We start from the raw sequence: 27,218 nt of genomic DNA on the forward strand, positions 1-27,218 counted from the left end.
TAGATGGATTCTATAATTTTCTTCTTGTTAAAGATACACTGTTCTGTAATTTTTTATAGAACACCTTTCCTACAATTTTTGACATATGCAAAAAAGCAGACTATAAGACCATTTAAGTTTAAAATTTTTCTCTCTAGAGAATCACATCAATCTCACGATGCCTCATTGCCCCGTTTGTGAAACAGGAACGACATTTTTCTTTTCCTTTCAGCCATCCTTTGCTCATCCTGTCCATTTAAGCTGTAAACTCTGTGTAGCAGGGGCTTTCCCTTACTCTGGAATAACAAGAGCTATTTAAAGGGAATCCAGTCACTTCAGACCACTTTGGTGCTGTTCTTGCTTTGTTGCAATTTTATTTAATGATCATCACTCTCCTACATGGCTAATACCCACCTCTTACTTCCTCTCTCCCCTCATGTCCAAATCTGTTGATACATTTCTATTGATTTGATAATAAAAACCTATTTTTAACATTTATATTAACTGTATCCTTCTTCTTGAGGGCTAATTCTACCTTCTGAGGAACCAGTGCTGTGTATATAACACAGATGTTCCAATACTTTCCTCCTAAGCTGTGCTGCAATCCAAACTGTCTGGTCTTGAAAGCCTTTTAACCTTCAAACATTAAAAAATTAATTTACAAAATAAGGCTTGGCACAAATAGTTAAAGAATAGAGAATCAAATATATTTTTCCAAGAATCTGACTATTCAATAACATGGCTCTATGGAACATGAGTGATGCACAGCCTTTCAGTACCTTGAGGCTGGCCTATTCCTACCACGTCTAACTGACAGACTGGAAAAAATCACTTCTTGTATTTAGGTAGGACTTGCTCTTCCTAATGTGGAAGTGCTGAAATAGCACAATCAAGGGCAGACATACCACAATAAGTTTGCAAGGAAGAAATTGCAGTGCTGGAACAGAGTCAGTGGATTCATTTAAATGGTTCTGCATATGGCCAGAAAAAAAGCATCACTGATTTTCTGCTGACCCTTCCCCCAAGTTAATGAATGAAAGCAACTCATGTTAAAGGGCATGCAACATGAAAAGGTCTGCTACTACCATCAAGACTGGAGGGAAAAACTGATAAGCAAGACACATGCTAGGGCTTGATGCAATACCTGTCACTTAGCAAAAATGTTCCTTTTTGGGATGTTCAGAATCCAACATGCCAGCATTGTAAACTAATGGGAATCTTGTGCTATCCCTTTATTTTAATTCCTGTTTTTCACTTCACTATTCCTACTTAATCCAATAGTTCTTATTTTGCTGCGTTACTCACAGAGGCAGTATTTGTAAGGAGCTCAATTCTGCAGTGTAGTGTAACCAACATACCTATGATATTCATCACTAATTCATCAGTCATCTTCATCCCCTGGTCCAGGTTCTCTGGTTCCCCCAAGACAAAAATGGCAGAGATCTGCTTCTAAAGGAAGGATCTTCCTTCTAAAGGAAGGCTAACAATTCTCCTTTGGCTCAAGTGAATTTTGAGTGCCATGACGAGCTTCAAACTGTCTGCTGCCTTGTCTTTCTTCCACACAGGGAATGATAGGCTGCCGCAAACTTCACTGTTATTTTCTCAGGCACAAGTAGACCTAAAATCACTTGCCCTCTATTTACACAGATTGAGTGCAAGCTCAGACCAGTCAAGCATTTATCCCAAATGACCTAATTTTTCACCACTATAAAATTATATTCTGTCAAAAATCTTATTGCTTTCAACTTTACTACTTGTAATGCAAGATGATGACACATTGCAAAAAGCTAGCAATAAGTAGCTTCCTAAAACATTTATTTTTTTAAGTTAACCTTTGCTCTTTCATTTTCTTTTTCCTGCTTCACATTTTGGATTTCTAGTCTTGGGTCTCACTTCTTTTATCATTAGGTCCATGTTGACTTTCCTCTTTATCACAGCTAAAAATTATGTGGAGATGAGATTGGGCTAGAGGGATTGTTTCCATGCTTTCCCTGATGGACATGTCAATAGTCCGCTAGTCAGAAGCAACCACGAACAAGACTCTATGCCACTTTCTTTTGCTTTTTGCCTTTCAAACTTTCTATTGAACATACATCCCATACCATCCTCATAGGTAGGCTCAGGGAGTGCAAGTTAGATGCGTGGACAGTGAGATGGATTGAGAACTGGCTGAATGGTAAAGCTCAGAGGGTTGTGATAGTGGAGTCTCCCAGGGGTCAATACTGGGTCCAGTCTTGTTCAACTTATTCATCAGTGACCTGGGTGAAGGGATAGAGTGCCTTCTCAGCAGGTTTGCTGATGACACAAAACTGGGAGCAGTGGCTGATACACCAGAAGGCTGCGTTGCCATTCAGAGGGACTTTAACAAGCTGGAGAGATGGGCAGAAAAGAACCTCATTAAATTCAAAAAGGGAAAGTGCAGGGTCCTGCACTTAGGGAGGAATAACCCCATGTACCAGCACAGGTTGGAGGTTGACCTGCTGGAAGGCAGTTCTGCAGAGAAGGACCTGGCAGTGCTGGTGGATGACAAGCTGACTATGAGCCAGCAATGTGCCCTCGTGGCCGGGAAGGCCAATGGTATCCTGGGGTGCATTAGGAAGAGTGTTGCCAGCAGGTCGAGGGAGGTGATCCTGCCCCTCTACTCAGCTCTGGTGAGTCCTCATGTCGAGTACTGCGTCCAGTTCTGGGCAGCCCAGGACAAGAGAGTCGTGGAGCGACTGGAGACAGTCCAGTGTAGGGCTGCAAAGATGATAAGGGGACTGGAGCACCTCTCCTATAGCGAAAGGCTTCAAGAGTTGGGCCTGTTTAGCCTGGAGAGGAGAAGACGGAGGGGAGGATCTTAGCAGTATGAATATGTATCTGAAGGGAGAGCGTAAAGAGGATGGAGCAATGCTCTTCTCAGTGGTGCATTGCAACAGAATGAGATGCAACAGGCAGCACTAAAACACAGGCAATTCCACCTAAACGTGAGGAAAAACTTCTTTACCTTGAGAGTAACTGAGCACTGGAATAGGTTGCCCAGAGAGGTTGTGGCGTCTCCTTCTCTAGAGATACTCAAAAGCCATCTGGACACCATCCTGGGCAATGTGCTCCAGGTGACCCTGTTGAGGAGGGGGCTTGGACTAGATGATCTGCAAAGTCTCTTCCAACCTCAAGCATTCTGTGATTTTTTTCTCATTCTTTCTCTCATTTTCTTTTTCCACAATGCAAAGGGGAACATCCACAACCCCCTTTGATGTGTGACTGTCCTGAATGAGCTACCTCTACTTTCCTTCCCCTTGGTTAGGTTGCAAAATTAAACGTAAGCACAGAAAGTACCAGATGCAAGTGCATTTCACTGACTTGACTACCAACCTTACTATGCAATGTTCATATTTTGCTTTATTACCTCCACCTACATTACACAATGTATAAACATAGAGTATCCTCAGATTTAGAGTAGAGCACAGAGATTTTGTTCATAACTCACCACCGTTTTGTTACGGAGATCTGGGAAAATTCCTTATCTCTTTAGGCTTCAATATCATGTCTACCCTCACATGCTGCCAAGTGCTTACTGCTCTCACAAGTCTTCAAAATCCTCAAATGAAAGGCAAGATAAAAATGAATGCTTATTTGAGTATCTGCTTTACAAAGGTGTTGTGATTTGGGGCTTAATGAACATAAGGCCCTTGGATAAAAAATTGCTGAATATAAGTATTCTGATTAGATTTGATCAAGCAGATTTTTAAAATTTCACAGCTTTTCTCAACTTACACAAAAATCAGTGATCCACTAAGACATTGAAATTTTGGACCAGAACTAGATGTAGCCTCTGCAAAAAGAAAGTTAAAATTAATTTTGAGTACGAGGATACTTAGAAGGTCTTCTGGTGCTCATGTAGGAGATGGTACCTGCGACTATGCTCATCTCTGTTCGATTGCTCCCCCACAGCATCCTATCAAGGGCCCTCCACAAGGAAGGATCCACTTATTGATGACTTCTGAACTCCCCCATTCACACCATCCCACAGTACAGAAGCTGTTTTGGCACTCCCAGTGCTGTTCCAACACTGGCTCCCATGCAAGCTCACCTGGTGCCACATAATCCCAACACAATTACAGATTGCTGCCTTACTGACAGCACCGTAGCACAGATGAAAGGAGAATGCAGGCCACAAAAGGTCTCCATTCCTCTCTGTTGCTTCGCCAGGGCCTTGTCTGCACTTGCACTGGCAGCACAGGAAGAATGAGACAACAGAGGCCCTGATTTGGTAGTATTGCCATGCCAGATTTGATCTTACGATTATCAAGTTACTCCAACTCTTAGCCATGAGTGACAACGATGGAACAGATGGGGCTGTTTCCAGTGTGAGGCTAAAGCCAAGACCAATCTCACTCTGCTCAGCCCTGTGGAAGACCCCTCAGGCCAAGGCCAATTACCCAGGAAGCAACTTCCCAAATCCAGCACGCTGACGGAGGAGCCCTTCTGAGAATTGCCCTGCACTGCTTGAGACACATGGAAATCTAGCAGATAGCACAGCCTTGGGAAAGAGACATGAGTTTGCCAGAGCCACCAAATAGGGCAAGGAAACCCACCAATGCCCTCTTTCTTCACCCAGCATAATACTATGATTCTGGGGCAGCCATATTTCTCCAAACTATGTTTTTGACAACTGTCTAAAGATCAGTTTAGCAGATGTCTGGCTGAGATGTTACAAAACTCTGCTTGAATCACATCGTATTATGCTCTTTCCTGCTCCTTCCCCCTGACAGCATTGCAACTCAACTTTTGCAGCACTGGCTTGCAAGGTGTTTGTTGGCAAAATGGGACATGTCTTGTCAAGGGTGCTCCATAGCATGGGCTCTGTCAATTCCTACAGTATTAGGGTGTCTTCCTCCTAGAGCCAAGTAGCACCACGGACTACTACTAGAGACTAGAAGACATGGAAAGTTACACAATTTGACACAAATTTTTTGGCACAAAAACATTTTCCTCAAAACTATTTCAAAGAAAGTAGAAGAAAAGGAAACTGAGCCTTCACAAAAGGTGAACAGGAAGCCAGTAGAGCTGATATATGCTAGTGCAACCTAAAAAAACTGGATTGATTTTGTTCTTTACATACTTCATTAACATGTTGAATCTTTTGTTTTATTTTTTTTTCTGTTTATTTTCTGAGCTCTGCTTCTAGTCTGTTATCTTCCTTTTTTTCCTCATGCAAATTGCAAACTTTTAAAGACAATGACCACCATCTATTCTTCTATCTGCGCCCTGAAATTTCTGTGTGAGATACCCTAAAGACACTCTCTCTTTACCACACATAGCTGATCTAATTTAGACAGACTTTGCTATCAGTTATTCTCACATGATAAGCAACGCAAAATAATTCCTGCAACATGACTATTCTCAAGACACAGAAGATGGCTTACTTCTACCACAGCTTATTCCTTAATCAAGGAAAATCAACAAAAAGACTTCAATGTGCTTTGGCTCACATTTGCAAAGTAGTTTTTAAAGGTATTCAGGTGTCTAAGGGTGCCAGAAGTACATTGTAGATTTCCCAACTGTATTAAAAATAGTCACAAACAATTTATTGACAGAATTCCTTTAAAATTCTATGGACGGCTGTATAGACTACATTCACATTCAATCCTTTGTAAAAAAAAATTACGCAATGTGTATCAATACAAATGACCCAGGAATCTATGTGCAAGTGTGTACCTGATGAATTAACAACTTTATCTGAATAATACCTAGTTAAACTAACAGCAATTAGCGTACAGAAATATGAAGCTGGACATTGCATTCAGTAGTTGTCTTATAATTCAACTGCAGCATCAACAGTGGAAGACTTCTATTTTGCAGACTGTATTTTTGGATGCTGAGCCAAAATAGCATGCACAGTTTCATGTACATTATATTAACTATCATACCCTGACTTTTATTCACTAAATACTAATAATGGATTAAATTACCAGATGTGTTGAGCAGTCCTCTATTCAACACTATTCCTATTAGTCTTGCTAGAAATTTGCTTTCAACATAACTATTTTATGCATCTGTTGTAAATGGAAAATGATATTTCAGTTTAACAAAAACTCTTTGTTATGATGCACAGTCCATTATTAATGGATTACACTTTTAATCCATTTGTCACATAAATACAAAATATGTGGTTTGATAGGATTAAGCAGCTATCAAAGAATGTTTTTATTATTATTGCTTTTCAAACACAGAGCTATTTCCTACAGAAAAAAAAATTATACTAGTAACTGTTTTAACTTCTTCAAAAAAGAGTTTATTTTGGACTTTAAAGCGAGGCAGTTGCTGTTTTCTCAGTAGATCAGTGACTCACTCATTCTCCCATTAACTTCAATGGGTACAGGAGCATGCCTCAAGTACATAATTTGTAAAAAACAAATCTATATTCCATCAACCCAATAAACATTAAAGGAATTAATTACAAATCTCAGAATTGAGGATAGTTGAAATGACATAGCACATAAAGATATCTTTAATAATTATCTTGACAATTTCTAATCACATTTAAATTCCTGCAAAGTTATCAAAACATTTGAGTAATCTGAGCTTGAGATGTTTTCTATTTACTCAGAATTTAAAGAGCTCCTTTCAAGTGAAATGTAGAAACAGCTTTGAAGAGAAATGACAAAGTAGTGAGGAAAACCCAAAACAAATCATATTTCTGATTTAAATATTGTGTCCTTGATGTAATCTTCCACATTTCTCATATTTCTTACAGACTTTTATCAATACATTCTGTATTGACCTGAGGGCAAATCAGTCATTGAAGAATATTTTTTTGAATAATAGCTTGAGCATAAATTATAAAATGACTCTATATGTTTCAGTTGTTCAAACTTTGTGGTTCTATACTGCACTTTCATAGTCTCTGCACCATGCATTTGGAAATTATTTGCTTCATTCACAAAGATTTCTTCACTCCCACCCCCACTGACAGAAAATACATACTACTCATTATTTGGATGCAAATGAAGGAACAGTTAATCATCTACATTAAAAAAATGTGCTTGGGCATTGTTTATGTCCTAATTGAGCAAACCATGTATTTACCTCTACAAATTGACCTCACTACTGTCATGTTTAAAACAAACCATATGCTAAGTGCACCACTGAATTCCAGCATATAAGCCTTTTCCTCTTCTATGTTTGTTTGCATCAGATAATTTTTTAAAATCTGACCTTTCAGCCTTTTCTCCCATCTACTGTCCTACCAGCTTTAACAGGTTTATCCATACCAACAACGATTTCAGGATTAGGCCCTTAATTTGTAATGTATTAAATTGTTGTGGAAACAGTGAACACTCTTGAAAGCACCAGAAGTTTAAAAACTTAATAGGAATACATCCCTGAACTGAATTAGGCAGTCATTGCAATGTAATTTCATACAGTACCTCTCTCAAGACTTTGAGAGGGTCTCCAGGTTCTGCAGTAATAAAAATACTAAATATCTCTACTTATACATACTTGGTAAGGCTTTCAAATATGCGTGAAAACACCCTTAATGGAAAACCTCCATCACCTTCAATAGGAAGATGAAAATTTTCTTGATCTTAAAGCAGTACTTTTTTCAGAATCTGCTTATTAATATATCCCACTGACAGAAATCTGCTCAGAAAACAAAAGACCATAGAGCTCTGATTTGCTGTAAGTTAAAAAAAAAAATTAGATTTGAATGCATAGCATGACTTGCACAGTAAGAGAGATGATAATAACGTGAAGAACAGAAGGATGTTTTGATTTGAAGGCAGTCCTTTATAGACTTCAAGTTCTGAAAGTGAAACATCCTCATTCCATTTTACAGGAAAAAAGTAAAGTACATGAGGAAAAAATACACAGGCTGTATTGTTTTAAACCCACTCTGTATTGTGGTAATGTTTAAGTGTTCTCAGTTCTTCGTCATCATGAAAACTGTTTCGAGAAGAGCAAACTGGCTGACAGAATAAATCTGTGTTCAACCTGCAGGAGTTTTGGGGAAGTTCCTCTCTGAGCATCCACATCATCACATGGTAAAGACAAGACACTCATCACTTTGGATTTCACTACTACAAAGTCCCTCAGGAGGGATCGCATGACGTCCACACTCACACTTCTAGTTTCAAGAGATCAGGCTTACTTCACGTGACAGCGTGGACTAGGTGTTGGTCACACGGAAGCGTTAGTCAGGAAACCTGCTGTGTGATTTCAAGGCGCTCATGTCCCTCTTTGTGAAATACCACCACCTGCTCGGTCTAACACAGGGGCAGAAGGAGAAAGCACCGAGCCTGAAAGCGCCGTTTCTGGAGCACGCCGCTTTGAGGAGGAATCTTTCTGGCCTTTAGGGCAGCTGTCTTCCAGGAAGTGCTGAGGGATCCCGCCCTTGCCCTTCATCGCTGTTCCTCCATGCAACGAAGAGTGCTGTAAGTTCCTTCTCCCCCCTCCCTTACTCCACCACTGAATTACTTTAACTGAGCGGTATTGCCGTCGGTCTTCTTTTCCTTCGCACGAGGCAGAGGACCGCGCATTGCGCTTTTCTACACTCAACACCGCGGCCGTTTCAGCGGGCCGTCTGCAGCTGGATTCGCTTTTAAGTGCCGGCCCGCAGTACGCTACTGCACGCAGTACCCGCGGCTCCGCTGCCGCCGCCGCCGCCCCGGGGCGCGAGCGGCAGCGGCGAGGCGGGGGGAAGCGGGCGGGAGGGGGCGGGCGGAGGGGCCGAGCCAGCGCCGCCGCCACCGCCCGGCTCCGCCTCCCCGCCGCCGCTCTCAGTCCTGGAGCGCCGCTCGCTGCCAGAGGGGAGTCGCCACCTGCCCCGGTGCGGAGTCGCTCCTCGCCGCTTGCCCGGCAAGAGGGAGAGCAGCCGCCCCGCCGCCGCCTCAGCGTCCGCCGCCCGGGACGTGACCGCCGCCGCCGTCCCGGGGAAACCTGCCGCCGCCCGGCCTCGGAGGGGAGAAGTTGCCTCCCCTCTCCGCCGCGAGAGGGAAGAGCCCCCGCCGCGGGCGCGCCGCCCCTCCGCCGCAGCCCCCCCGGTCCCGCCGCGGGCAGGCGGGATGATGGAGCCCCCCGCCGCCGCCCGCGCCTCCTGCCGCCGCCCGCTGCCGCTCTGCCTCCTGCTCGGAGTCCTCTGCCTGCCGCCAGGTGAGCGCCCGCGGGAAAGGGGCGCCCGGCACCGCGGACGTACCGCCCGCTCGCCCGCCCGCAACTTCGCCGAGGAGAGGCCGCGGCGGCCGCAGGTGGCCGTGGCGGCTCTGCCCGCCCTCCCGCAGCCCAGCGCCGCTGCATCGACCTGCCGCTGGCTCCTCGGCGCCGCGGGGCGGCCGCGCGCGCGCGCGGTGCGAACGCTCCCGGCGCGGGCGGCCGTTGGCGCGGGCGGCCGTTGGCGCGGGCGGCCGTTGGCGCGGGCGGCCGTTGGCGCGGGCGGCCGTTGGCGCGGGCGGCCGTTGGCGCGGGCCGGGCGGGCGTCGCTTGCGCCGTGGCAGTTGAAAGGCGCCGACCCCCGGTGCGGGACAGCGCCGTGCGAGCTGCGCCGCTCCTGAGGGAGGGGAAGAAGCTGCCCTGGTGGTGAGGCGGAGGGAGACGGGGGGTGTCCGAGGGGGAGCGGTCCCAGCTCTGAGGTGCCCAGCGGGCGATCGCGCCGCGTTGCGACCGCGGCAGAGCGCCTGTCTCGCGAACCCGCGCCGGGGGCCGCGGCGAGGCAGCGCCGGGCTGAGCCGCTCGTCGCGGAGTGGCAGCGCCGCGTTGGACGAGGCGGACGGCGGCAGGTCGGGTTCCCGTGGGTGACTGCTCTTTCCCTGCCTGAAAGCGTGCTCCGGGCGTTAGGGAAGTGGGGGCGCGCAGGAAGTGCTTAAAAAGCCCTAATTGTTTTGGGAGTATTTGGGTCGTGAGGTGTTCGTAGGCTTTATTTTGTAAATATTGAGCATGAGACTGAAGTCTAAAGGAAAGCTGTGAAGTGAGGAGTTCTGCATTCGAGGTAGAGAGTGTCTCATTATTCTTGTAGAAAGAGCGTCAGCCTGTGGTAACACTTTGTATTGCTCTAAGGAAATGGCTTTGCCTTTGTGTGCTTGCGTTTGCAACAGGGAAGGGTTTGCAGAAGTGGTAGAGTTAGTGTTTTCTCTTTCCTGGCCCCTGCTTTTTTATTATGTGCTCTCCAGTTAACCATTTACAGACAGCACAGTCTCTTCGAAGTGGGAGATAAGGATGGGACTTTCAGAGACCTCTTTCACTAGCCGTATTTTGATGTTTATTTCATATAAGCTTTAGTGAAATTAAAAAGTGAGCTACTAAACCAATAGAGTAAGGCTACCGAGGCTTTAATTTCAATTAGAATAGTAAAGATGCTGCAGAAAGAACCTTAAAGGAATATGTCAAGCTGTTCTACTGGGTTTTTGCTTTGGCAAATACAGTATTTAATCACTTTAAGACTTAAAAATTTAAGTCTCAGTGGCAGTGCTTACAAAGAATGCTGGTTTCTGTGATGTAGACAAACTCTTCAGGAAAGACTATTCATTTTATGAAATTATAAAGCTATGTTGAGATAAGCACCTCAGCTTCCAAGAAGCAAGGCTTGTCCCCTGTAGGGAGCTTTATTTCACTTTACAGGAAAGAAAATAAGAAGTGATCTCACCGGTTGTGTGACTATGCACATTTTTACTTAAAATGCTTAATGATTTCAGATTTCCTTCCATCTCAAGTCTTGTGTTGGTGAAGGTGTATAAAAAGATAGAACCAGCTATTACCTATTTAGGTGGTGAACCATTTATCTAGTATTGGAGGTGGACCATTTATCTAGTTCTTCCTGGTATTCATTTATTCCTTGCCCTCTCAATAAGAAGTTCAGGCTAACTCTGTTCAGAATGCTTGTAACACTTGGGAGAAAACAGCACTATCTCAGCTTAATAACTCTTCAATACCACAGGGAAATGCCTGGAAAGCCTAAGTTAAATTGGAAACTAGAGGCTTAAATCTTTTTCTTTGAAGGCCAAAAGATGTTTAAATATGAAAATGTCTATAAGAAGGTCTTGATAATACTGTATATTTCAGGTTACTTTCTCTTTATCCCAGCTGTTTCATACTAATTTATGCAATAATAATATATATGTAAGCATATATTATATGTATAATCACAAATTCTGGATATATTACTCTGTCATATTGTTTGGCTTTTGTGAATTTCATTTCAGATTTATATAGGGAAGGCAATAGATAAGCTATTAAAAGCATATTACAAACTGATGTGTATCAGATGTTGATCTCCAGCAATACTCAAGCTTATTGGTGATCTCTTATTAGAAATTTTAAATTTACTTCTTTACAGAATACACTGTTTTATAACATATTACAAATGCAGATATGTTAAAAGATACAGATCTCTTATACACACACACATACATATACACCCACATACATATATACATATATATATATATGTTTATAAAGATATACATAAAAGAAGTGGTCCAAGTTGCAGTTTGCTATCAGAAGATTAACTCTAGGCTAGACTAAATAGGTATGCTAATTAAAATGCATGATTCTCTAGAGAAAATATATGTGAAAGTCAACTTTTAATCAAGAGCTAATCCTCCCTCCACCCTCCCTCCTCCTACCCCTCACTGGTGAATGATAATTTTGAAGAGCAGAGTCTATTGAATTGTTTCATTATTGAAGATGTGTTACATATTGCTATGTTACACAAGCGTAGTGAAACTATAATGTTTAGTCTTCTCATTCATATGGCACTTATCATTGTATTCCCATTCCTAACTGCTGTTTTTCTGGTACATCTCACGTGATACTGCTTCAGGAAAACTGTTTTTCTGTATTAAAACCTAAGGTTCACATGTTTGCTTGTTTGTTTGTTTGTTTGGATGTTTTTTTCCTAAGACTGAAGTCAGGAAACTGCCATACTGTGCATATTTGCTTCGATACGCTATGTTTTGGGGGTCCAACACAAAGCTGGCAAAGCCCAACTCATTTTTTAGAAGTTGTTAATCATTTGCTCTGGGAATTGTTTGACTTGTTTAAAAAAATCATTTTTTTTCTTTTACTAAGAACACGCTCAAAAAGTTTCTCAAAAAATATTTTTCTTCTTGTCCTCTCTTACTCTGTTGCTTTTCTAGTACTTCTTACAGGGTAGAGGGCAACAACAGAAATCATCCAGACCTGTAATCTTAAGTCTCTCAAGTTTCGTACTGAAATAAGTTCTTCAGTTCCTAGAGAGGCCCTTATTCCGCGCCCCCCCCCCCCATTTTTTTTTAACTGGAAAAAAAAAAAAAAAATGTGTTCCTGAAATAAAATACCTTTATGGTGAGTTGTACTTAATTGGAGAATATCTTACTTTCACCTTCCAACCCTTTCTTACAGTGCTATTCATTTCATTTCCTTTCCTAAAAGCAACCTAGGATTCTAATGTGTAATCTCAGGGTAAACATTTTCAGCTGTCTTTGTAGTAGAAATAATACTATTTATTAGCTTATCCCCTCTTAAAGTTTTGGGAATAAAATCCCTCAAAATTAAAGCAAGGTGATACATGACTGGGAGAATACAGAAAATACCACCAAGTACTTTACGTAATGCAGATTATGTGTGTCATCAACATAAATCTACCTTCTCCATTTTCTTACAAATGTTCAGCTTTTATAATGTGTTTCATAGTCTTAAGCTATTGAGGGCTCACTGCAGATTTTCATCATGTCATATCTGATTATGTATGCTATGGAATGGTCTAGTAGACCTAGTGTAAAAACAAGCATTACTTCAGTGTTAATAGCTTTAATGTGCTTGCCAGTCATACTGCAGCACAGCACTGTGTGTCTCCTCCCCCCCAACACCGTCAAAGGCATTTTTTTGGACTAACAAAGATGCTGTCAAAGTGATCTTGGGATAGTTGAGCCCATAGTGAAACAATAGCAAATCACAGAATAGGGACCAGGTATGGGGGAGCAAGGCCTATCTATATCAAAAAGTTAAACTACACTTTGAGCCTGTTAGCAGTTGAGAGTGATTATGCTAACTTTTTAGGAACTATAACTTGTAATTCAATCTCCTAACCATAGATGATTGTGCAATATTCATAGTTACTACATTATGTGACCTGTTTTATATGACCATAGGCGTAACAGTCACAGTAAAGCTGGTCTGCAATGGCTTTCCTCCCACTGCTGTTTCACATATGGGAGTATTCCTGTATGCTACCATGCTGACCGTGGAAACTTTTTTTTAATACAGTCTTGTTCAATTCTAGAAACTGATAAATGGCTAGTGTTTATATACTGGCTTTTCAAAGATATTTAATGTATTTGAAGCATAATCTTTAGACTCTTTGTTCAATGCTCCTCAAGGTTTCTTGAGGCTGGCTAGTATATAGGGTTTTGTTTTGTTTTTGTTTGTTTGTTTTTTACTCTGGTAATACAATTGTTTTTTCAAGATACTGGAAAATGTATGTAACCTGTAAAGCCACACTTCCAAGAGAACTGAGCACCTGTTGCAATGTGCTGAATTCTTTCACGTCCTGCTTTCAAGAAAAATCAAGTCAGTTACGCTTCCATGCACCAGTGCTCAAATGAAAGAATTTTCAAGAATTGTAAATGCTGTAGATGATGATTAGAATTGACTTGAGTAGAATGTGATTTTCCACAAAAAAAAAGAGTATCTACAACTTCTGATTTGATATTGTCATGTTGTTATCCCTGAAGACAAATCTTTGACCTATATGTATTCTATACCTTGATAACCTTTCTTTAATATTACAATTTGTGTACTAAGGGATGCCATACATTTCCATCTCTAATATGCTTGAAAGTGAATCTTGCTTTAGTAGTGTAACTAGGATACTGATAATCTGCTATAGGCAGTGATCAGATAATTTTTTGTTGTTGTTGTTGTTCTCTCTCCTTCCTCGGTCTCTGTTTTGCTCAAAGTGGCTTGAATCACACTGAGCCCTACCCCAGTAGGGGTAGGAATCCACTGTTCTAAAATGGTGGTCTTTTTGACCACCATTTATCTGCCAAATTTAAGATTCAGTTGCTTTTCATACATGTAAGTCTCCAAAACAGCAAATAATTATTTATTTATTAAAGCAAGTCCTGCATCTACTCAGCTATTATCTTCTTCATAGATAAGAAATATGTCTCTTTGATGGAGGCAGGGAGAAAGTAAGGAAAAAAGTGATAAAAGAGTGGGGAGGGAGACAGCACGAAGCTTTAGGGTATGATTTAAGAGGTTATTGGGGTAGAACAGTCCTGTAATGTTGGTTAGAAAGCATTTGAAGTGATTTCATTAGCAGTAACTAGGGGCATACTAAGCTATTTCCTTGATAACAAGCAAAAATTGTGTTTAGTGTTTTAACGGCTGTTTCAGTAATCTAGATATTTGTATCGTGTTTTAAATTAAGTTGTACTATGTATAGTTAACCTCTTATTGTGGAAGAAAAATGATAAATATTTGAACTGCATTCATAGGTTACATTTTGTGCTGTGATTCTACAATCTGTATGCATTATTAAATGCAAGTATTAGTTATTTTGGTCCTAAGGAAAAACACGCATTTATCCAACTTTAAACATCTACTCAGGTCTTATGTACTGCAAAACTCTTCTGATTTGGAGACCTGGTGAATCAGTGGAATTTCGAATGTGTTGGGAGCTCTGTGCCATAGCTGTTCATATTCACTCACGTGCCTCTCTTAGGTATTTTGCGTATCAGGTAGTTAATTCTTAGCTAGATTTTTTTTTTTAATAAAACAATCTGATTTCAACTATAGTACACTGTTGTGTGTTTTTTTTTTTTTTTTTTTTTTTTATTTTTTGAGGGTGTGTGGTTTTTATCTCTCTCTCTCATTTTTTTTCTTTTTTAGATTTTTTGGCAACTAATTCAATAGAGGGAGCTTCACTACCTTACTGATAGAGGCAGCGTGTTTGTGCTTTTCTCAGACCTCTGGCTTCAGATTGGAAGTTATATTAAAATTCCTTTACTTCAGTATATTCTGAGGTAACAGGCTTTGTTTTTGAAAGCCTCTTGCTTTCACCAGTAACTTCCTCTTGCATGAAGTAGGACAGACCTGAAGTGATAACTGAGTTAGTGGTAGTTCTCTTCTGCTGTACGGCATGTGTGGGTGTGTGGAGTTTTTTGTTTGTTTTTTAATGAACCAGTTACTGATGCGGTGTTTCAAATGACCTGTTCTTGTCTGATGAAGGACTTCATGGAGAAATTCAAGAAAACCTTGAATAATGAATAAAAAGAGGATGCTTTCCTGGGATGAATGGTGTTGCACGATAAGATACAAACAGGATAAGGAAATGATTGCCCTGGGCGCATGAGAGAGCTAAAACACTTCCAATAGGTTTTGTTAAGCAGTATTTTTGTTTAACAAAAACAGTTCTGTCAGTTCTTCTGGGATCATAAATAAAAGTTGAAAAAGATTCGTTGCTCTGTAAACATCATCTAGATTTTCATTATTGTAAAAGAAAATCAGATTACACGTGTGCTTGTATGCTTTTAATCCATTCTGTCTTTGATTTAGAAACAGGTAAATACAGAAAGCTGGTAACTGCTTGGCAAACCTAGAACTTTGTATTTCTCTTGGATCCTTTGGTTTTTCTTAAATACTATATCTCATCAGAGTATTTTGAGTCTAATTATTAAGCCTTAGTAAGAATCAGCCCCCTTTTTTTTAAAAAAAACCCACTAAATTGGTAGTATGCTCAGCATTATTTTTCCATCAGATGAATGCTACATAGAAGTAATACATCTTTTGACCTGCTGTAAAAGTTACCTGATTTTTTTCCCTAATTTTTCAATTTAACAAAACAAAATAGCTCTTAGATGTTGAATAAGAAAATGGATGTAGCATATATACTAGAGGTAATCATGTCATTTTATACAACTGACATATACATATCAGGGGGGGTTTTTTGGATGTTTATTTTAGAAAGTGGAACAACCTGTTTTTCAGAAACTCGATGTTGCTAGAGTTCGTCCTGCTGGCCAAGAAGAATTGTTAAGGCTCATATTTTAGAAGCACAAATAAGAATTGAAGCAGCTTATCCCATGAGAAAAAATGGTAAACATTCATATTAGGCTCTGTAACTAGGAATGTTACAGCACGTACTCCTTTCATAGAATGGGGTTAGGATAGCTGAATGTAAGTGTGAGAGTTTTTATTATTATTTGTGGGATGAATGGGATGAATTTCCTTCTGCAGCTGCTGAAATACTTAGCAGTAGATTGCATATAGAATTAGTGTAGGTAATGACGTATGCTCTGCTTCAGTATGAAATTTTGTTTCATGAAATCTAGAAATCTGTGTGCTTTTAGACAAGCAAGACCTATTGCTTATTCAAGTAAAACTGTTTGTTTATTGACTTATTCTAACTGTTTTGGAAGGCAGAGATGAACTTAGTGGCCTTTACTTGCAAAAGCTAACCATAGAATAGGAAAAGAAGGAGAAAGAACTCTGTTTTTAAAAAGGTTTTGGGAGACTTTGATGCAGTTGGGTAATTTTGGAAGAGAAAAGAATTGTAAATTTTGATTCCTTCATTGCTGATACTGCACATCAAATTGTGTAACAGATGCTTGCATATGGACAGGATGATAGGATGAGAGTTATTAATGGATGAATTTTAGTATTATATACACTATTATGAGATTTGCTTTCTAAAACCAGGGAACTTTTATTTTAAAGTTTCTGACAATGCCAAATAGGAGCATGATCACAACTAGCAACATAAAACCTCAGTCATGAATTCAAACTGGAAAGAAAAATGCCCTTACCCACTTTTCCAGCTGCCATGTACAAGACTAGTTGTGTTTTTTATCAAATTTGTTTAAAAAAACTTCTCAGTTCTCAAATTGTTGCAGAATATTGCTAGTCTTGAACCCTATCTACATGCACAAGTCCTATGGAAATCAGTATTATGAATGTCGTGTTCTCCCCTTCCTGTCATCCCCGGTTTCTAGTTTATATTAGTGATCTACGTTTTTTACTGCAGTGTTCTTGCACAATCAAATGAACTTCTAGTAACACAGTTTGCTATATGAACGGTACTACATTTTAAATAGCTGCCATTTTATATAAGCAAAAAATGAGAGTGACTTCGCATGAGCATAAAGTTACCTTTTTTTATCTTTCTATTGTCAAAATTAATTTTTGTTAAATATTTAAAATATCTAGAATCTGTTTTACTTGAGTGGTTTATTTCTTGACATGACTTCTAAAACAGTGCTTTACCTTTTGGATGCAGTAACTGTTCCACAGTTTACTCTGACCTTACTCATCATGCCACTGGTGCAACATGTTTCATTCTTTTGAAGCTTAAGTCCTTATAATGTAGCTCATAGTGTACCCTAAAGATTTAGCCCTAGTAATGTAAAGTGGCAAAGACCAGTGTGTCTGTGTAAGAATTTCTGTTCTCAGAGTGAGGCTTCCGAATGTTTTACCTGCAGGTTTAAGAGCTGAGTTTTATTTCTGGTATTTCATCCAAGCTCTGTGACTCCAGGTCATTTCTTGCCATTGAGTTGTATTCTTAAGAACCTTGCAATGTTAAATCTGAAACTTCTGTCCAGTTTCTGGGAGGGAGGAATACAAAACTCTTGAAATAGTGGAAAATAACTGGATTGTTAGGGTTAGATCTGCACGCATGATAGGAGAAGCAGGTGAACCTCTTTTAGCTTGGATTCACAGAATCTATTTAGTATCTCTTACACGTTTTAAAATAGCATATGCCTGTTTCAGTAGAAATTGCTTTCATTATCTAGAAAGAACATAAGCCCTTGGAGTCCACAGTCAAAAGGAAGTTGTTATAGGACAGGAGAGGGCAAACTTTCCAGTATGTGTATCAAAATGTTGATATATTCAAGGACCATGAGAGATATACCACGCTCTTCTGAGAGCCAAAGGGTTGATGGTTCTGGGAGTGGGGAATGAGAGTTGTTTTTTCCAGAGGTCATGCCCCATGGCACAGGATGGGAGCAGGCATGTCAGTGGCCACAGATCAGGCTGGCAGTGTTCATCTCTGTAGCCTGTGCTGGCTGTCTTCCCTCAGCTGGGGATTTGGATCACTGCAGCAGCATAACTCACTGCAGTGTGCAGCTTTTCAGTTTCAGCAGCGTGATTTCAAGAGCTAGAGATCAGAAACTTTCTGTAACAGTGATGGTCATCTGTAGTGTCTGTGATGGTTGCTTCCTTTCCATACTTAGCTGCAAGGGAAGAGCTGTATTTCTCTGAAGCTTGAGAATTTCCCAACTCTTGCTAAGGGTATACCTTCCCTCTGAACTGCTGCAGAGGGGTATCTGCATAGTCTGGGGTTATCAGTTTGTTCTCTTGCTCAGAACTGTGTGCAAAGGACTCTGTAGGTTGCTTTTTTTATCATTGTTTCCATCTGTGTGTACAGCAGTGATAAGGAAGGATGGGCTTAAGTGTATTCTGTATGCTCATGGTCCTTGGCTCTACTTGCATTACATCAGATGCACAGAGCATAACAGAATGAATAAAGTAGTGTATTGCTTTCAGTGAATGCTGAATGGGTGAGTGTAAGCTGACAGAAGCTTTATCCAGAGAGAGCGGGGGTGTTGTGAGGGGTGATATCCACACATGTGGTACGAGAAATGGGTGAACCATTTTTAGCTGGGATTTATGGTCTGGTTTTATTAGATGTGGGAATATTTGAAGATTAAAATTGCAAGTTCACCCCAAAGGCTTGTTAATTTTTTCTGAGCAGGAATAGTGTTTGTGGAATTTCTCAAAAGAAATTACTGTCATGGTTTTACATATGGTTACTCCTGAGAAGCATGTATAAGCTTTGTGTGGCTACTTGCTCATTTGGACAGTGCTTTGCATAAGTGGATATAAAACCCAGACTTTTTAGTATGCCAGAGTGCCTTGTCTTAGGTGTGGATTCTAATTCACAAAAGCCTTATAAATCACTGGCTTTTTCTTGCTTTTACGCCAGTTGCTAGTCTTCCTTTGAGATGCTTTCAACTGTAAGCAGAAATGATTGTTCTAAGAATCTGTTCATATAAATGTAAAAGAGCAGGACACTGAGAATGCAGGAGGCCATGACCCCTTGTGAGGAGGCTTTCTTGAGATGACAGAATAAATATTTGTTACTTTTTTGACATATTGTACAACCCAGACAGCCTTTTTTCATAACCACAGGAAGGAAATAGGTGGCTTATAGTTTAGGAGTTCTATGATAGAACATGGCAAATTACAAAGAAGTCCTGAGGGGAGCCTGTTAATTGAAATATTAATGAAAACTTTAATTGAATTATTGCAATGATTTTTTTGAGAGGGAGAGGGGAGAGCTGAAACTTTCTGTAAACTCTGTATAACTTTATTTTAAGAGGGGCTGTCCCTCTACCCCTAGGAAAGGGGAGAAGGAAAGATACTGGAAAAACGTGTTTTATGGAGACTTGAAGGAATTACAGACATGGAGTTAATACCTAAAACTTCCATCTGCTTATAAAACTAAACAATTTCCCAGTATCTTCCAGAATGGTAGCTTTAAAAAAAAAATTATTTGATTTTTTTTTCCTATGCACAGTGAAGAATGAGGACTGGATGTGAACTTTTTTTTAAAAAAAATAACATTATTACTTAAGGGAAGAGAAAAGTGATCAGTGTTCTTGGGAGAGATCACTTAAGGTAGCTGGTTTTTTGTTTGGTTTTTTGCATGTGTCAGTACTTTTAGACCCTTAAGCTAGGGTGGAAGTCCCACAGTGTGCATTTAATTGAAGAGGATTTGAGTGGCTGATTTAAACTGTGGTAATCTAGTGATGGAAAAAATAATTCAGTTTTATGGGGGGTTTTTTGTGCCATTCGCTTTAGCTAAACTTAAAGCATAGTGAGCATTCTGCCTTTTGCAGCTTGGTAATACTTCAGTTTTAACTGCAAGCCTGCAGAATCCTATATGGGCTGCTGCTGTGGTGAGCATGTGTCCTTAATAATTGCTATTCCTAGCACACTGTTTGCAAGTCCACAGTCTCTAGCCTTGTGCAAATTATATTTGCAGATATTTCAGATAGATAATATAGTAAAGAACTCTCCCTGTGTAAAGAGTAGCTGAATTTTGCATTGTAAGGCTCAGAAGGCTAGAATTTATATGTGGTGAGGGCCTAAAAAGCTTATGTAATATATCATTTAAAAGTCCAGGGAAATGGAAACTTCCATAGCTTCTAAGTAGGAGTAGTGATTCCTCAAAGATGGTATTTTTTGGTCCTTTGCAAAGAAGGACTGGGTTGAGTATAAAACGACTCTCAAGGCAACCTAACAATATTAATTAATTAATACAGCAGCTACTGCTGCTGTGTTTCTGTAGGCAGCTGAGGGGTGGCCAGTGGCATCTGTGATTCAGCCCTGAGTTAGGAGCCTGCTTGAACTGCTCAAAAGCCTCATGTGACTCAAAAACTGCTTTAACCATTCCTCCTAGATGCTATTTTGTGTATTGCCAGGTATGATCCCTTGTACTGGTGGCATACTGGAGTGGTAGTTTAAAATTGAGTGAAGTGAGCCGACACACAGTTTCACACTGAAAAAGCAGTTGTTTTTCTGTGCTTTTATTGGGAGGCAAATCTGAACTTGTGTTTCTAGGATCATAGAAAAGACAAAAGATATATAAAAATAGAATACTGAAAATCTTAGCAATTGAATTTCTTTTTTAGCATCTGTTTTAAGAAAAAAATTCAAGATCTGTGATTTTAAATAAAAAATGTCTATACTATGTAATTTAACCTTTTCTTTATGTATTACACTTGAACTTAAAGGAAGATTTTTGGGGGAATATTTCTGACTGAGAAATAGATTTTTTTTGTTTGTTTTTTTTTTTCCAGAATATTGTTTACTAGACCTTACTGTCACTGACTGCAATGTTTTAAGACTACTACGATCTTACAGTTTCAGAGAGAGGGCCATAGAAATTAGAACAATTAAGCAAAGCTAAATATTTAGAAGTGCAAGAAGAGTTCTTTGAATATCTGTCAAGATATATTAAACTAAAAAAGAGGAGGGATTTTATTTTATACTTAAAGTTCAATTTTCTCCCACTACTGTCTAAGCCAATGTTCTTGGTTGGTGCACACAAACTACCTGAAAGACAAGTTTACTGTCAGTGGCTGGTGATCTGATCAAAGACATGAGTCAGTATCTACACAGAATGACATATGCAGTTATGCAACCTGCTTCAAGCGTGATAAAGCAGATGTGTGTGTGTGTGTGTATATATATATATACACACATATATATATATATATACACACACACATATACACACACACACACACACATATATATATATATATATATATATGTATATATAGGCCTGCAGAGGGTATAATATAGCAAAACCATGCAAAGAGGTCTTTGCAACACAGACAGAGGGATAAAATTTCGTTTGACAAGGTCTATGGAAGGATGGAGATAGGAAGTAATAAGAGCCTGAACAAAAGCAATAGCTAGTTTGACTAGGAGGAACTGTACTTCACACATTTCTGTGCAAGACTTAGATGTGTTATGGGTATAAGTTTATGAAGAGCAATCAGCTAAAGCTGTGGTCCCTCAGGTTCTGGATCTGACTTGGAAATCCACTTTGACTGCAAAGATAGTGGGAAGTGGTGCTTATGTTAGAGACCTTGGCAGGTGAGGGGCAAGAGGGGGAGGAAGTTGACAGCTCCAGTTACAGCTGTGCTAAGCAAGCGTATACACGTTTGTAACGTGTTGGAGGCAGGTCAGTCAAGACAAATCTGGAGTAAGGAGGTAAGTTGTATGCATAGAAATAATGGTTGGATTTTCTTGTTTGCAAGAGAGAAGCTGCAGAGGGAGAATAGAAAACTTTCTGTCAAAACTTTCTAGAAAGTTACAGGATCGAGGAGGAGGATCCTCTGTAGGAAAACTTATAGGGCAAGGAGCAGAGGTAGACAGAAGAGACCCTGTAAAACAAGGAGAACAGAATTTCAGGAAAGCATGGTTCCTGCTTTCTCCAGCCTGTATCACCACATACACTCTCTGATTTCACAGTTACTCTGCCTCCTCCTTTTCCTTCTACCTGCTGTATTTGGCAGACTGTCTTCTTTGGTCAAGACAGTTTATTGCAATGCCACTGTACTCAGCTCTTTATATTTTCTCTCTTGTTAACAGCACATTTCAGTATTCTTTTGTGCCTCAGCAAGACATTGGTTTCCTCAGTGATTTCTCAAAGCTGAAGTGTTTCTACACTAAACTTTTATATGGCCTGTGCTTGTAAATCATTCTGAGAATAGGATTATCAAGACTAATGCATTCATTCTAAGGAACCTTTCATTTTCTGTTCTTGGATCATTGCAGGTAACCTGAAAGCTGTTCATATTAAGGTTCACTCCACCCCCAAGACTCTTAATGTTTTCTTCCAGTCTTTTTAAATGTCCTGGTGTGTGAAGTAATGTGTTAGAAAAGGCTGTCGTATGTTAAACATAATCGTTGTTTGACCTAAATATTCAACTCAGTCCTTATTGAATTGTCAAATTTTCTTCAGTTACACACATCTTAATCCATGATCAATTACAATAGTCAAGAAATTCTTGTCTCTGGAACAAATAAGCCTGTATTTTTATTAGAAAAAATTTATTTGCTGTTTAATGTGAACACTGTAATAAATATAGCTGTATGACTCACTTCTGTTAAAATTCCCATGGTCAACCTCTTTTCTAGTCTGAATCTTTTCTTACCACTTCTGCACCTGAAGTGGGGAGTATCAGATTGTGGGATTTTTTTTTTTTTTGAGGGAGAGTTTTAGTTGACAGACATTGTAAAGACATTGTAAACCTATAGCTGAAATTGTGCTGAGCCATGATATCCAGAAATTTTTAACTGACTCAGTATTTTTGGGTCCTGATCGAGTAGCATGTCTTTGAGTATCCAACTTAGAAATTATTCAAGTATTTAAATATATTGCTGCTTAAGGACATAATTTTCAGGTTAGAGGCAGCATGGTCAAAATGACTGTATTTGATTGCTGTCTTATGTTCTTTCTTAGTAAATATTTTTATCATGCCCATGAAAGCATGCTAATCAATAACTTGGAGGCTGCTAGGGTTCTGGGTATTTGTTTACTAGTTGTACCATGTTTCTGTTCCTCTTTGCAGAGTGTTTCTGGCTAGCTAGTGTGACTTGCAGAGAAACAGTTTAGGTATGGGATTCTCATTTTGCTCTAGTTCAGTCTTCTGAAGTATGATGCAAGTGGTAGTTCACCTCTTCATCTGACTTCTTAAGGCTCTGTTTTTAAATTGCACACATGTGGTTTTTCATATATAAAACTTTAATATATTGAGGAAAGATATTTTTGAGGTTGTCAGCAGGGAATATGCAGCTTACTAAGCTTTCTTGAATATAACTTTAAATGGAGAAAATGCTCCTATATACACTGAGATTATCTCATCACAATTTTTTTATGACTTAATTAAAATGTGAGGAAATCCTTTAGAACAGATTTGCAGCTTTGAGACTTTTATGAGACTTAGCATGAGAGATCTGTTTTTATAGTTTTGTCGTCTTACTAGTTTTGAGATCAGGATATATTTAAATGCATGACTATCAAATCCTGTAATGATTAGTTCTTTGTGTTGCAGTGTAGATTAATTTGGTTATGGTTCCATTTGTGTGTTGTTTGTGCCCCACTTCGTTTCAAAGAGATATTATAATACTTTATTGTAATTGCTATATAAAATAAACTCCCAAAATAGTTTTAATTGGAGATTTTTTCCAATATTAACTTTTAATTAAGCATATTTTGTTATGTTATTGTGAATAATGAGCATTTAGATTATTCCAGCTCTTTCTGGAAATCAATTTTCCTAGAGGAAATTTTAGCCTAGGAGACTAAAATATGAGTGAAAGAAGGATCACCATGATGAGCTATAAGAGACTTAACTCATTTTTAAAAAATGTCTTGGCATAAGTGGAAAACTGTAAAATCTTGGCTTACACTGGATGAAATTGTGACAGGAAGCAAGATGTATAGAAAGTTTGCTGGGAGAAAATGGTGCTTATTAAATGTTAGTCAAAACCTTGTTCTGTATGCAACAGACTTGTGTGTTGGTGGGATATTAATTTGGCTGAGGGATTCCAGTCTTGGCCAGATTTGGATATGGTGCCTTTTACTTGAACTTGTGCTCAGGCTAAAGGAATAATGAGAGCAAAGATCTGAAATGAGTTAAACATTTTTTTTCTTGCCCTGCTGTAACCATACCTATAACATCATGACAACAAGACTCTTTTAATAAGAGTCATTTATCATCTCAGACAGTAACTTGAAGTTATTTAATTGCAGAATTTTCCAGTATAGGAATAATTAAGATATGGAGGAAAGTGATCGGGTATAAACTGCAAAGGAAGTCAGAGTCCATTAGAAATGAATGTAGTGAGGATTTGAAGTCCCATTACTTCTGCCTACTTGAGTGAGTCACTATGTGGGAAAGTCTTGTGCTCTAAACCAGCAGGAGCCTACATGCAGAGGAAAGAGGGACGCCCTTCTTTTCCCCATGTGCGTCACTGAATACAAGCTTTCTTTTTGCTAAAGATACGTAGAGAAGAAACCATCAGATAAAGTATCAGGTAGAATTAATAGGACTGGTCTACCATATAAACTTTTTAAAGGAATGTTTTGTTAGAGAGTAGTATTTCTCAAGAATGTAATGTATGTTTTCATGACACTTCTCTACTGGTGCAAGCACTAATATAAATGTATTTATTCTAGCAAAACATACTGGCAAAAACAAAAGAAAGGAGAGGAAAGGGAGGGAGAATTGTTTGCTCTGCTGGCAGTGATACGCATGCTGGTATGAGCTGTGTTTATACTGACAGAGTATTCGGATATAGCTAATTAATCAAAGTTTGTCTACCAAACTATGCCTCAGAGTATATTGCTTTTGCAAGTATTGAAATAAAATGGGAAGAGTCTCATTGTTGCTGATGCTTAATGAGAGGAAATGCTGTGCTGATAAAGGAGCTGTACCTTTTATTTTTCTGTAAACCAGGTAGAGAAAATGAAAACAAAAGTTGAGACAAAAGCATGTGAGAGAGAAAGGAGAAAATTTTTAAGAGAGTAAGTGGATGAAATAAGGGCTGCAGTGGGTTTTTGTGTGTTTCTTGTGAGAAAAGTGAATGGAAGGAGGTGAACAGCTATCTTTAAAGCTAAGTAGAAGTAGTATGGCTGCTCCACTCCTAGCTCTTGCTGCTCTCTTTAGTGGGGCACCGGAAGAAACACAAGATTCTGAGATTTGCTGTGTTTTGGCCATGGGGATCTGGTTAGGAAAGGAGACTGTTTCTGGAGCAATAATTAATGATTGCTTCCGACTCTCAGAGTCCCTTCAAAAAAATGTTACGTAGTTCCTTTTATTTGTACACTTGCACTGGGCAAAGGTTTATTTGCAGTTTGACTTTCAGCATTTAAAAAGATGATAGTTTTCCTGGAGTGACCTTCTCATCTGCTGTGGAGCCTTTGCCTATAAAGTAATCTTCGCCATGTACTTGTTCATACAGACTGGTGACTTCTGAAATCACGTTTTGTCGTGGACCCAATAATTAAGCCTGGATTATTTTCCCCTTTTACTCATTCTTCAAAGGCTGAGGATGTTGCTTGTTTTTTGTATGTCAGCTGTGGAAAGCTCCTGTCTATTAAGAAAGGGCTTCTAACAGTTTTGGGGGATGGAGAAGAGGGGTCAGATAGCTTCTTTTTTTTTAATTTCTGTTTAGGAAAAAAAGAATAATATTTTCTAAAATATTACATTCAGGCTTGCTTTTTCTCTTCAGCTGGTATAAAAACTAAATAGTTACTGAATTCTGCTAATTTCAGTCTTCTGGTAGCTGTCACAGGCTTGAGCCCATATTGCTATCTGTCTTTTAGCTGTGAAAGAGGAGTCCAGATGCTCAGGTTCTCTGCTTCAAGCAGCACGTCAGTAACATTATCAGACATAGAGGATGATGATTTTTTTTTTTAACATTTATTTAAATCACAAAATTATAAATTTTGGAAATTGTATCTTATGTATTTTAAAAAGCTCTGTGTGTTCCAATTTCCTTTGGAACATTTTAAATCCATTTAGAGTACAGAAATCTTAAAATAATTAACAGTAGAGCAATCTGACCAGGAGACAGTTTGGTAAGCAAATGTGCTTTGCCGAAGTAGGAGTGTTCTCCAAGTCATTAATATTCATACAAGTAACTTTTGATAACCTTGTGTCTCATTTTGTTTTAGGTAATATACTCACGAATAACAAATATGCTGCAGTAGTCATACCAATAAAGCTGTGTGTGGCTATTTTAGTTCAGTCATCACTTATACAAGGAAAGTAGGCAATGAAACAGATGCAGCCTTAGATAAAATATCCATGTTTCACATACAGGCTTTCATACTGGTGTGATTTGATTCATGCTTTCAGCATGGATCCATTATAGCTGCTGCTTATCAGACGTTAGCAAATGGTAAATGTGGTTTCATTTATTAGAACTTACTAGCAAGGTTACAAGCTATAATAATTTTTGATAAATGCCTACATATCACTTCAGTGTATTCCTACACACTGTGTTTTAGAGAGGAGAGGAAGAGATGTTTTTCATCTTTGGAGTCTTCCAGACTGACATGTGAAAGCATGAGGATCAATCCCTTCAATTTCCATGCACACTTCCTGTTCATCTCAGGACGAAGATGATGGCAAATACTTTCTCATTAATGAAACACTTCTGATTTTTGATTGTAAGCCTAGATTGCTTTGTTTCATTTTTATGATGAAAAGCTAAGCTTAATTGAACAGGGAAGCAAACCTTTGATCTTTACTTTATTCGCGTTGGTGGTCAGAACCTCCTGATATGGGAGATAGCAAGTAAGGGTATTTTTTGTTTTGGTTATTTTTTATATTTATTTTGATTGTTTTTTGTCTCTGACTCGTCTGGCCAAGTATCTGAAACTCAGTACAGAAGTTATTTGTTGCTGGTGGCAGGCTATAAATGCATGGTGTCAGAAAATTGTAGTCTTCCAATGCTGCTAGCGCATTTAAGGTAGTATTCACTGTCCCTATACAAGACATTATGCTTTTTTGCATATTTTTTATGCATTTTTTAAATATCATCTAATCAAGTGTTACTTTATTCTAGTTTGACACATTTATTTACCTATTGACTCTTTATTGATTATACTTTTGGAGGCTTTTTCAGGCTTTGTTTCTTTTACTTTTCTGGAGGATTGCAATGTATCCCACCAGAGTTGCACTTCCTTCATTGTA

The 27,218-nt window shown here is 39.3% G+C and overlaps 1 protein-coding gene across 1 annotated transcript in view; it reads left to right on the top strand.

Moving 5' to 3' along the window:
- The first annotated feature begins 8,801 nt into the window (after window positions 1-8,801).
- The window catches only part of ALCAM (activated leukocyte cell adhesion molecule), a 126,919-nt gene continuing 108,502 nt past the window's right edge, over window positions 8,802-27,218 (top strand). The window contains exon 1 of the mRNA XM_062596601.1: window positions 8,802-9,114. Coding sequence (XP_062452585.1) covers window positions 9,027-9,114 — 88 coding nt within the window. The 5' untranslated portion in view covers window positions 8,802-9,026. The remainder of the gene's footprint in view (window positions 9,115-27,218) is intronic.

The sequence above is a fragment of the Rhea pennata genome, chromosome 1, assembly GCF_028389875.1.
Source record: "Rhea pennata isolate bPtePen1 chromosome 1, bPtePen1.pri, whole genome shotgun sequence".
In the NCBI taxonomy this organism is placed as follows: domain Eukaryota; kingdom Metazoa; phylum Chordata; class Aves; order Rheiformes; family Rheidae; genus Rhea; species Rhea pennata.